This window comes from Mandrillus leucophaeus, unplaced genomic scaffold, assembly GCF_000951045.1.
Source record: "Mandrillus leucophaeus isolate KB7577 unplaced genomic scaffold, Mleu.le_1.0 Scaffold530, whole genome shotgun sequence".
NCBI classification, from domain to species: Eukaryota; Metazoa; Chordata; class Mammalia; order Primates; family Cercopithecidae; genus Mandrillus; species Mandrillus leucophaeus.
In genome coordinates this window covers 697535-709658 of record NW_012105698.1, presented here as the reverse complement: position 1 = coordinate 709658, position 12124 = coordinate 697535, and the positions used below count along the sequence as shown (strand labels likewise).

Here is a 12124-nt window from a genome sequence, read left to right as displayed (position 1 = left end):
TTTTTTTTTTTTTATCCAGGGCATCTTTCGGCGTGATGTGTTCTGAGTTCCAAAGCTGGGGAAGAGACTCAAACCTTCAAGAGCTCTTACAACTTTTAGATTCTCTGATGGTTTCAGGGCATAGGACGAAGCGCTTGTGGTCCGTGTCTGTCCCTAGGATTTCTGTTTCTTGGTTCGTATCCCTGCTGCAGGTCCAAGGATCTGGGGCAATACCTCAAGTCTAGATTCGTCCTCCCAGGGACCTGGGGGAGCCCCCGCCCCGGCCCCAAGGCTCAGGGAAAGAGGAGAGCAAAGTGTGTGGTTGGTACCCTCTAGTGGTCAGTATTAGCACTGCTTCCAGCTGCCTCGGGCTGGCCCAGGAGGAGTCAGCAAAAGTGGAATTCAGGACTGAATCCTGCCCAGAACCCCTGCAATCTATTGCCTGTGCTTGGCGCCTTTTCCCAAAACACACATTCTCTCTGCTTGGTGGAGGGGAAATATGCGAGGAGGAGGAAAGGGATAGGATAGAGAGTGGGATGGGGTCGGTAGGGGTCTTAAGGACTGGCTATCATGACATCCTTCCCCGCATTCAGGTTGGCCACCATGGCGTGCTGCCAGAGGGCACCCACCTGACCCTTAAAGAGAGGACAGGTTGGGTAGTATCTCTGGCTGACCCTCTGTGCACAACCCTCACAGTGTTGGTGACGGTGGGAAGGGAAACATGACAAGCCAGGGGGCATGTTCCCAGCATGTGTGGGAGGAGTTTCTAAATTAGCCATTAGCACAGCCGCGTCAGGGGCCCCATGCGTAAACGTACAGAGAAATAAGTGGGGTCAAGCAGCCAGAGATAAGGGGCCAGGGTATAAAAAGAGCCCACAGGAGACCAGCTCCAGGATCTCAAAGCCCGACTGCCCGAACCACTCAGAGTCCTGTGGACAGCTCACCTAGCTGCAATGGCTGCAGGTAAGCGCCCCTAAAATCCCTTTCGACACGATGTGTCCCGAGGGGAGAGGTGGCACCCTGTAGATGGAACGGGGGCACTAACCCTCAGGTTTGGGGCTTCTGAATGTGAGTATCGCCATCTAAGCCCAGATATTTAACCAATATCACAATGTTCCTGGTCCCTGGAGGGATGGAGAGAGAAAAACAAACAGCTCCTGGGGCGGGGAGAGCATTGGCCTCTTGCTCTCTGGCTCCCTCCGTTGCCCTCCGGTTTCTCCCCAGGCTCCCGGACATCCCTGCTCCTGGTTTTTGCCCTCCTCTGCCTGCCTTGGCTTCAAGAGGCTGGTAGGGTCCCAAGCGTACCCTTATCCAGGCTTTTTGACCACGCTATGATCCAAGCCCATCGCCTGCACCAACTGGCCTTTGACACCTACGAGGAGTTTGTAAGCTCTTGGGGAATGGGTGCATGTCAGGGGTGGCAGGAAGGGGTGACTTTCCCCCGCCTGGGAAGTCATGGGAGGAGACTAAGGAGCTCAGGGTTGTTTTCTGAAGCGAAAATGCCGGCAGATGAGCATACACTGAGCGAGGTTCTCAGAGAAGTAACAATGGAAGCTGGTCTCCAACATAGAGACCAGCAGTCCCTCTTGGTGGGGGGGTCCTTCTCCTAGGAAAAAACCTACATCCCAAAGGAAAAGAAGCATTCGCTCATGGAGAACCCCCAGGCCTCCTTCTGCTTCTCAGAGTCTATTCCCACACCCTCCAACATGGAGGAAACGCAGCAGAAATCCGTGAGTGGATGCCTTCTCCCCAAGGTGGGGATAGGGGAGGCCTGTGGTCAGAGCCCCCGGGCAGCACAGCCACTGCATGTCCTTCCCCTGCAGAACCTAGAGCTGCTCCGCATCTCCCTGCTTCTCATCCAGTCGTGGCTGGAGCCCGTGCAGTTACTTGGGAGTGTGTTTGCCAACAACCTGGTGTATGGCACCTCGGAGAGCGACGTCTATGACCTCCTAAAGAACCTAGAGGAAGGCATCCAAACGTTGATGCGGGTGAGGGTGGTGCCAGGGTTCCCCAATCCTGGAACCTCACTGGCTTCGAGGGCTGGGGGAGAGAAACACTGCTGCCCTCTTTTTAGCAGTCAGGCCCTGACCCAAGTGAACTCACCTTAGTCTTCATTTCCCCTGGTGAATCCTCCAGGTCTTTCTCTACACCCTGAAGGGGAGGGAGGAAAATGAATGAATGAGAGAGGGAGGGAGGGAACAGTGACCAAGCGCTCAGCCTCTCCTTCTCTTCCTTCACTTTGCAGAGGCTGCAAGATGGCAGCCCCCGGACTGGGCAGATCTTCAAGCAGACCTACAGCACGTTTGACACAGACTCACAGAACGATGACTCACTGCTCAAGAACTACGGGCTGCTCCACTGCTTCAGGAAGGACATGGACATGGTCGAGACATTCCTGCACATGGTGCAGTGCCGCGCTGTGAAGGGCAGCTGTGGCGTCTAGGTGCCCGCGTGGCATCCTGTGACCCCTCCCCAGTGCCTGTCCTGGCCCCGGAAGGTGCCACTCCAGTGCCCACCAACCTTGTCCTAATAAAATTAAGTTGTATCATTTTGTCTGACTAGGTGTCCTTCTATAATATTATGGGGTGGAAGGTGGTGGTGTGAAGCAAGGGGCAGCTTGGGAAGACGACCTGTAGGGCCTGCAGGGTCTATTGGGAACCAGGCCACTGAAATATAAGAGATTTGGTTGTTCCTGTGCCATAAGAAAGCTGACACATCACTGCAGTCTGTTACTTACTAAGGCCATTCCACCAGGTCAGTGGTCCCAGCTTGCTGGTCATAGCTCAATGGTCATCCCAGAGATGACTTGAAGGCATTTCTTCCTGCCCCACCATTACCATCAACACCAAACCTGGCCCCCCAGGAATGAGAAGAAATGAAAACAAGATGGGCTATTAAGTGCAGAGGCAAAAGCTTCCCAACAGGTGAGGAAACAATGTCATAGAATTACTTGTGTGCAGAACAACTTTAAGATCAATATTCCTTAAGCCCAACTACTCTTGGGAAATGAGAACAATGCAAAAATGAGTTTCAGACATACAGAACCAGAGCATTTGGAATCAGAATTAGGGTGAGGGAAGTGGAAGACAGATTTTATTTGGGGTTGCAAATGCAGTGCCAAAAGGTGCCAGGAAGATAACAATGTAAGCAATGAGGGCTGGATGGAATAGGATAAATCCCAGATGACACTCGCTTTCCTTTGGTGGATGCAACACAGAGGGGTGAGAACCAGCACAATCTGCAGCACTCAAGCCCCTGCTGAGGTAGGACTCACCCAGCCAGCCTGTCACCATCAGGACTGCAGGGACAGGGCTTCCAGACCTTCTGATTCTTTGAGACAGCTAGGACATTCAGACCTTTACGTGAAATCTAACATTTAAACACTGGCAACACATATTGAACATATATTAAGGGCAAAAATTAACCCAAACACACATGATCTCCAAGCTGTTTGTGAGCAAGTTTATTCTAAGAGATGCTGATTGGGGAACTTGGTGTAAGGGAAAGAATCAGAAAAATTTGGTTTTTACATAATTTAGTGCTCCTGGATAAATTACTTGACCAAGCTGAGATAATAATATATTGCTTTACTAGGATTATGAGAGGATTAAACACAGTGACATTTTTGATATATTATAGTACTCAAGAAATTGTAGTTATTTCTGCATTGAATTTTCGGATGTTTTGTGTTTTCTGATGGAGTGTCTAAATATCTGTTGTGAAATTATATTGTTTTCCTTGACAATTAGGAAATAATAAACATTTCAGATGTTTAGTGTTGAGAAGCACTAAAGAGCGGTGGTTAGTTCTTTAGAGTTAAGAGTTTACTCTGCCAAGCACTTTGGCTAAGTGACTGGTGACCTATAAATCAATACTAAGATGCTCACAGGAACTCTAGTATCCAAAAATGATTTCATGAAGTCAGGAATTATTCTGCAATGTAAAAAATCAACCCCCTAATTAATCTTCTTTAGAAGTTCTGATTCTTATGTACTACAATGAATTTTCTTGATAATGAGACCCATTTGTGTTCATTTTTGGCTATTTTACAGTTAATAACTCAGTCCTTGGGGAGTGGCTGAAAGCTGAAATAATAAGAACTCTGGAGCTGCTTCATTTCTCAGTTCAGAAGTCATTCCTACATCTTACGTAGTTCTTCTACTATCTGGCTTTAAAATTATGGCATTTTGAAGTTAGAAGGGCCTCATAAGTCAGTCTAGTTTCTTCTACTTTGGGAATTTTATCCTCTGGCATCCATTATAGTCAGTATTCCAATTACAAGTGTGTAGCACTAGGACCAAGGGAATCACTTTTTCACAGGGCTCCTCATTCTATTAAACCACTCTCATTGCAGAAAACTATTTCTTGCACAAAGCTGGAATCAATATTCCTGCAGCGTCCTTCATTCGGCCTTAAAATTATTTAGAAATCTCTCGGTCTTTAGAAGTCGATGGAATGAGCACAATTTTAATTATCTCTTGGCTTGCGTGTTTTAAAAGGAAAGGTGACCCATCTTTGTAAGTATTTGTTGAATGCACGTGATAGGGGAATGACAATGTCCAGCGCCTACCTGGGTGACTAAGAGGGTTCTAAAGTGAGTGGTCCTAACATAAAACTGAACTGCAGGGGGAGCCACACTCCAGAGAGTGTCCACCCAGCTCCCTTCCGGTATAGGAGAATGCACTCAACTACTGCTGGTTGAGAATTAGAAAGATACTATATGACTTTGCACATTTTCGAATATAAAAAGACCTTAAAGACCATCTATTTTAAACTCTTTTGATTTACCCACAGTTATTCTACTTTTCAGCTCATCAACTTGGTGTGGACAGCAATTTCCGCTGCAAATTTGAGATGCCTAGGGTGTTTTCTAAACGATGCATATGTAAGCCCTCAGTCCCTGAGATTCTGATATAATTAGCCTGGAATCTGGTCCAGACAAGAGTAGTTTGAAAACTTTCCCAGGTGATTCTAATGTGTAAACAAGGTTGAGAACCACTGTGTTAGGGACCGCAGAGATGAGAGCCTCATGTCCACAGGTGTATTAGTTTAACAGGGAAAAAGGAGAATAAGGAGATGAGACACCTGGGCCAGTTGTGGTGCCACCTGCTCTGAATTCCAACCAGTCTTCTCAAAAGTGTTTCTCAGGAACCAGTCACAAAAAGACAAATACTGTCTGATACCAGTCATATGAGGTACCCAGAGCAGTCAAATTCATAGAGACAAAAAGTAGGATGGTGGCTGCCAGAGGCTGTGGGGAGGGAGGGAATAGGGAGCTATTCAATGAGCAAAGGGTTTAGACTGTGCAAGATGAAAAGGGTTCTGAAGATGGATGGTGGTGATGGTTGCATGACAATGTGAATGTACTTCATGTGACAGAACTGTACACGTACAATGGTTAAGATGTACACGTAAAATGGTAAAATGCTTACATATTCTCACAACTAAATATGTTAAAAGTCTATTTTGGTTTTTGTTTTTGAAACAGAGGCTGGAGTGCGGTGGTGCGATCTCAGCCCACTGCAACCTCCACCTCCTGGGTTCAAATGGCTCTCACGCCTCAGCCTCCTGAGTAGCTGGGATTATAAGTGTGCACCACCACACACGGTTAATTTTTGTGTTTTTTGTAAAGACAGGATTTCGCCATGTTGGCCAGGCTGGTCTCTAACTCCTGGCCTCAGGGGATTCACCCGCCTTGGCCTCCCAAAGTGCTAGGATTATAGGCATGAGCCACCGCGCCTGACCCTTAATGGTATTTTATAATGAAAACTCTTCCTAAAGATAAGACTAGTGAGACTGGCACAAGGAGGAGTTCAGTAGGCAGAGCTCGAGTCATCCTTGACCCCTGGGATAATGTTTTCTTGACTCTGTCATTTTTTTGAATTTACCCTAACCTAAAACGACCACTTCTGAATTTCTTCCATGAGCGTTGTTGAAATACACATGGTGAGTTTTGTCCCTTTATGCACAGTTGAGAGCAGAACTGACCCTTTCCCTTTTCTTCTGAATTACAAGTTCTGGGCTTCTAGGCCAAGACAAGCTGACACTTTGCCTGGCTGCTTCTTTAATTCAGAAGGCCCTGGAGTGCTGAGGCACATGATGAGCACCGCTGGGATTAGGGTTACCAACTTGTCGTTTTCAGGAGACTTTCTCAATGTCAACACTGAAAGTCCCACGTTCCTTCCAAGAATCTCTCAGCTCAATGCAAACTCAGCTAATAGGACTAGTCACCCTACTAGTAGTCCTAAATCTTAGGGGGACCAAATTCGGGGGAGAGTAGGGGAAGGAGCAAGAAAAAGACTAGAAAAATCGGAAAGCTGTGCACGGTGTCTATGACTTTTGATGGCCCTCAAGGTTACCATGGATTTCTGATTCTTACTTTGAGTTCACTGTGATTATAATGATGTGCTTAATTCCCACCAGAATTATCAGTATAATAATTAAAACCAACAAATGTGAACACGTCTCTAGTACCATGCTACTTCACTACAAGTATTATGTCATTTCTTTCTGACTATAATTCTCTAAGGTAAACATTATTATTAACCCTATGGTAAGAAGTCCCACTAAAGATATAACTTATGCTTTCTCAGGTCTAGAGAGAAAGACACCAAAATGTCACCCTGACCATCCTTGAGAAGATAAATGGCCAGGCACGGTGGTTCATGCCTGTAATCTCAGCACTTTGGGAGGCCAAGGCGGGAGGGGGTCAGAAGTTTGAGACTAGTCTGTTCAACATGGTGGCACCCCATCTCTACTAAAAATATAAAAATTAGCCAGTTGTGGTGGTGCACACCTGTATTCCCAGCTACTGAGGCACGAGAATTGCTCCAGCCCGGGAGGCAGAGTTGCACTGAGCTGATCATGCCACTGCACTGCAGCTGGGTGGCTGAGCAAGATTCTGTCTCAAAAATAATAATAAAGACGACAAACTTTTGGAGTATTAAAGGCCACTCTTCCTCTGGAGATATTCAAGGTAGCTGCAATTTAAGCGTGAGCCAATTGCTTTAATGTTCAGGAAGAATATGATCAAAATCATTTAGGGGCTGGGACCTCCTCCTATAGACAATGAAGGCAGCTACCCTCAGAAGCTCTATTATACTGGAAGAGAGATGTGAGACCCTTCTTGCTTTAAGAATCAATGAAGCCGGGCATGGTGGCTCAGCCTGAAATCCCAGCACTTTGAGAGGTGGGCAGATCACCTGAGGTCAGGAGTTTGAGATCAGCCTGGCCAACATGATGAAGCCCTGTCTCTACTAATAACACAAAAATTAGCGGGACATGGTGGCACACACCTGTAATCCCAGCTGCTCCAGAGGCGAGACAAGAAAATTGCTTGAAGCCAGGAGGTGGAAGTTGCAGTGAGCCGAGATCACACCACTGAACTCCAGCCTGGGAGGCAGAGCGAGACTCCATCCCAAAAAAAAGAAAGAAAGAAAGAAAGAATCAGTGAGAAGGGGTTGCCTGACCCCTGGTGGTGTGGATCCTTCAGGAAGGAAAGCAAACAGAGTTTCCAAGTCTACAAGGGTTCCAAGTAACCCAGCCTACTCTGAAGACCGTTGCAGGACAGCTCTTCCAAACTACTGAGCTCTAAGAACTGGAACCCTGGAAACCCAAGCAAGAGGACACGCGCAGCTGGACCAGGCCCGGAAGAAGGAAATCATCCTCCCTCAGAGATCCACAGCAGCTGGGAACCTGGATCTGCAGACCCACTTGGTTTGATGGTACTGTGTGGGACCATCTGTCAACACTGACACCCTGTGGCAGTGACAAGCAAAGGCAGCAGCCGGCTAAGCCTCCAACTCTCCCTGCTGGAACTAGAAAGTCCAAGTGGCCCCCTTCTTCCCTCCCTTTTTGGTTTGTTTTGTTTGTTTTGTTTTGTGTTTGTTTTTGTTTTTATTTTCTTCAAGATGGAGGTCTCGCTCTGTTGCCCAGGCTGGAGTGCAACGCCGCCATCTCGGTTCACTGCAACCTCCGATCCCCGTGTTCAAGCGATTCTCCTGCCTCAGCCTCCCCAGTAGCTGGGATTACAGGTGCACACCACCACGCCTGGCTCATTTTTCCCTTCCTTTTTGGGTTCACTGTGCTTCAAGGCACTGAGGCCATGAGGCAGCGTTTGCAGATAAAGGATAACTACAGCCCTGATGCGGCTGATCCTGACACTGAAATGGCTGTGGATCCCCGGATGGTGCAGCTCTATACTCCTGTCTCTGAAACCTGCTTCTTAACTTACTTCCCCAAATGCTCAATTCAGGGAAGGTATGATTTACCTTAGACTCACCGGATGAGAGAGCAGTAGCTCCACCTAGTGGAAACATCCAGGTTGAAAACGTCATGTTCGGGGATGATGCTATTTTGCAGAGTCAAGATATTTCATGTCCCTCCAGGAAGCCTTCCTTGATCTGAGTTATGCTTTCTCTTAACAATCTGCTTTCCCAGTCATAGGAGTTCATGCACAAATGTAATCTCCTACTTGTTTGTCTAGCTTTCCTAATAAACTTGTAGAAGCCAGGGACAATGTTTTGTTCACCACTGTATCCCCACGGCCTTGTATGTGGTGAAACCAAAGGGTTATTTTTATACTTAATCTGTAACACCAGACTCAGAGGAGGTCTGAGAAGAATGGGAAAATGTTTTCCCTCTGCTGTCTGATGCCACGATTTTTTCTAGCTAGTATCTGCAATTTGGAAGGCTACGCACCTCTATCTGGAAATCTGAAGTTTAGTAGTTTTGTTTCCTTTGTTTTGTTTTTGGGACAGGGTCTGGCTCTGTTGCCCAGGCTGGAGTGCAGTGCGTGATCTCAACTCGCTGCAACCCTCTACCTCCCACGCTCAAGTGATCCTCCCACCTCAGACTCTCAAGTAGCTGGGACTACAGGAACGTGCCTGTATACGTGGCTAAGTTTTGTACTTTTTGTAGAAATGAGGTTTTGCCAAGTTGCCCCGGCTATTCGCAAACCCCGGGGCTCAAGTGATTCGCCCGCCTCAGACTACCAAAGAGCTGGGGTTACAGGTTTGAGCCACCGCCCCTGGCCTGAGTTTCAGTTTTGAAAGCAGGTCAAATAGGCTGCTGCCCTGAGCTAATGCACACCCTAACCTGGGCTGGTTGTTTATGCTATCGACATGGTGTTTTTTCCTTAGAAATTGTACTTAAAGTTATAAAATGCAGCCGGGAGCGGTGGCTCACACCTGTAATCCCAGCACTTTAGGAAACCAAGGTGGGTGGATCACGAGGTCAGGACTTCAAGACCAGCCTGGCCAAGATGGTGAAACCCTGTCTCTACTAAAAACACAAAAAATCAGCTGGACATGGTGGTAGGCGTCTGTAATCCCAGCTACTTGGGAGGCTGAGGCAGAGAATGGCTTGAACCAGGGAGGTGGAGATTGAAACGAGCCGAAATCGCGCCACTGCACAACAGCCTGGGTAACAGAGCAAGACTCCATCTTAAAAAAAAAAGAAAGAAAGAAAAAGTTATAAAATGTAACCATTTGACATAATAAGAACTTTCAGAAGGTAATGGAAATGCATTTGAATATCATAAAATCACTTTTATTTTTACCATAGCAACATTTCAGTGAACATTTCTTGACTGATTTGGAAGAAAAGATCTGGTTTTATGATTCCTCATGCCTTCTCCGAGGGTGAATATACTCTTTCCCAAGGACAGGGAAGGAAGCTGAATCATAAAATCGTATGAACATTTTCACAAGAGGATTCCTCTTGAAGCTTCAGGGACATTGTTTGCAGACAGATGAAAATATGTACTTATTGATGAAAAGGGAGAATAAACATTGGAACTGTAACCTAGACGCGCACCTGGGTAAAAAAAAAAGAAAACTGGCAAATGAGAACTCACAGTTGATCTCTCTGTGAAAAGGAATTCAGAGATGTTTGGAGTGCCTAACCTATGAGGCCAATTCCATGGAAGAACTCTACCTTCTACTTCACAGACAGAACACTGGGCTAGATAGGATGCTTGTCTGGCCCAAAGTGGAATTTCTTACCATCTGTATACTCCCCCAAGACCCACAACAGATGGTTACTGAGTTGAAGCTTGCCACTGATCCTTAGTGATGTCTCTGGGAGCTGGCACTCCAGAAGCCCAGGTCACGGGAGCAAGGAAAAGTGGAGATGGGAACAGAGCTCTGACTCCTAGCCCCATATTTGATACTTACTCCCTTCAAAGTCCTGTCCCTGGAGTACAAATTGAGTTCCCAGTTAGAAATCAGAAAACCATGAAATATGAGTTGCATTTCTAAGATGTGCCTGAATTTAGTATGATGTTTAAGAGAAAAGGGCAGTGGGAAGCATGAGGAAAGGACAGATTCTTTTTTTTTTTTTTTTTTTGGATCTAAGAGTGGACTGATGATGCAACTGGCAAGGCACAAGAGGCCTTCTTACAAATCAAACATTGAGACTGAGATTCCTAATGACTAGAGTGAGCTCAAAAGAGAAAGGTGGCTGGGCGCGGTGGCTCACACCTGCAATCCCAGCACTTTGGGAGGCCGAGGTGGGCGGATCACTTGAGGTCAGGAGTTTGAGACCAGCCTGGCCAACATGGTGAAACCCTGTCTCTACTAAAAATACAAAAATTAGCCTGCTGTGTTGGTGTGCACCTGTAATCCCAGCTCCTGGGGAGGCTGAGGCAGGAGGATCGCCTGAACTCGGGAGGCTGAAGTTGCAGTGAGCCAAGATCGCATCATTGCACTCCAGCCTAGGCGACAAAAACAAGACTCCATCTCAAAAAAAAAAAAAAAAAAAAGAGAGAGAGAGAGAAAGGGAGCTTCTGGACATATTGGACACATGGGACATGGGGGCCTGAAACACTGTTTTACAGACAGAAGAACACAAAGGGTAACGTAGCCTGCCATTCTGTTTCTTCCTTTCTCCTCTATCCCTTCTTCCTTGCCTGGGAAACCACAGTAGCAGAAGTCTCATTCAATCAAATAGCTGTCAATTATATGAGTTGTACTTTTCTCTTCCTCAACAGCAAACTGGCTTTCCTCCTCTTTGTCCTCCTCTCTCTGTCTATAGCGTAATTTCCTCCGGTCCACTTTGCAGGGCCGATAGCTCAAATACAGTGCTATGGTGATGACACCCACTCCAAGGGCAACGGTAATAACGACAAAGAGGGCAGAGCTGATTCCTTCATCCAGTCCTGTCCAAGCACAGAAGACAGAGTTAGGAAGGTCTGAAAGTTGAGGATCACCCACCCCAGCCTACCAGGCCCACTTCTGAGTCTCATTCTTCCCAACCTAGTAGAATCTTTCTTATTTTCATCCTTGGATAAGAATTTCAAACCCCTGAGGGGTTTCCATCCTCGGCCTTGCAGCAGGGCAGCAAAGTTTACCTTGAACAATGACAGCAATGTCACCACAGTCAACCACTTCTAGAACCGTTTGCTTGTTTGCTTGCTTGTGTTTCTACAGCATCGAGTGATAGATGCTTTTAAACTCAAGGGTGGAAGAAGTGCAGGTGAGGATGTTCTTTCCTGCTCTCATCTCTGGGGGCATCTGATGCTTGTGACCTCCAGATGACAGTGAAACAACCCCAACCCTGGGATCCAGGAGACAGGAGGCTCAGTCCTGACCTTCTCTGCCTTCACCTTGTCCTGCTGTGAGGTTTCCACAAGGCACCCCATGCCACTGGGCCATTCTCACCTGGGTATAGAGAAAGAACAATCTGTCCCTTATGGAAAGACAAAATGAGGCAAAGATCCGCTTGTGTTGGAGGCAGGATCCCTGCACTCAGAGGGATTTAGAAGCTGAAATTACTGGGTTGGGAGCGGTGGCTCATGCCAGTAATCTCAGTATTTTGGGAGGCCAGGGAGGGTGGATCACCTAAAGTCAAGAGTTTGAGACCAGCCTGGCCTACATGGTGAAACCCTGTCTCTACTAATAAAGTACAAAACTTAGCCCGGCATAGTGGCGGGCGCCTGTGATCCCAGCTACTAGGGAGGCTGAGGTGAGAGAATTACTTAAACCCAGGAGGTGGAGGTTGCAGTGAGGCAAGATCATGCCACTGCACTCCAGCCTGGATGACAGAATGAGACTCCATTGAAAGAAAGAAAGAAAGAAAGAAAGAAAGAAAGAAAGAAAGAAAGAAAGAAAGAAAGAAAGAAAGAAAGAAAGAAAGAAAGAAAGAA

The 12124-nt window shown here is 46.9% G+C and overlaps 2 protein-coding genes across 2 annotated transcripts in view; both read left to right on the top strand.

Annotated features, from left to right (window-relative positions):
- The first annotated feature begins 888 nt into the window (after positions 1-888).
- On the top strand, positions 889-2530 carry LOC105551728 (somatotropin-like). Its single transcript, XM_011997091.1, has 5 exons — positions 889-942; positions 1204-1364; positions 1590-1709; positions 1803-1967; positions 2225-2530. The coding sequence occupies exons 1-5, from the start codon at positions 933-935 to the stop codon at positions 2420-2422; spliced, it is 654 nt and encodes a 217-aa protein (XP_011852481.1). The 5' UTR covers positions 889-932; the 3' UTR covers positions 2423-2530.
- Positions 2531-8083: 5553 nt separating this feature from the next.
- LOC105551752 (somatotropin-like) overlaps positions 8084-12124 on the top strand; it is a 13582-nt gene continuing 9541 nt past the window's right edge. Inside the window, exon 1 of the mRNA XM_011997127.1 lies at positions 8084-8167. Coding sequence (XP_011852517.1) covers positions 8084-8167 — 84 coding nt within the window. The remainder of the gene's footprint in view (positions 8168-12124) is intronic.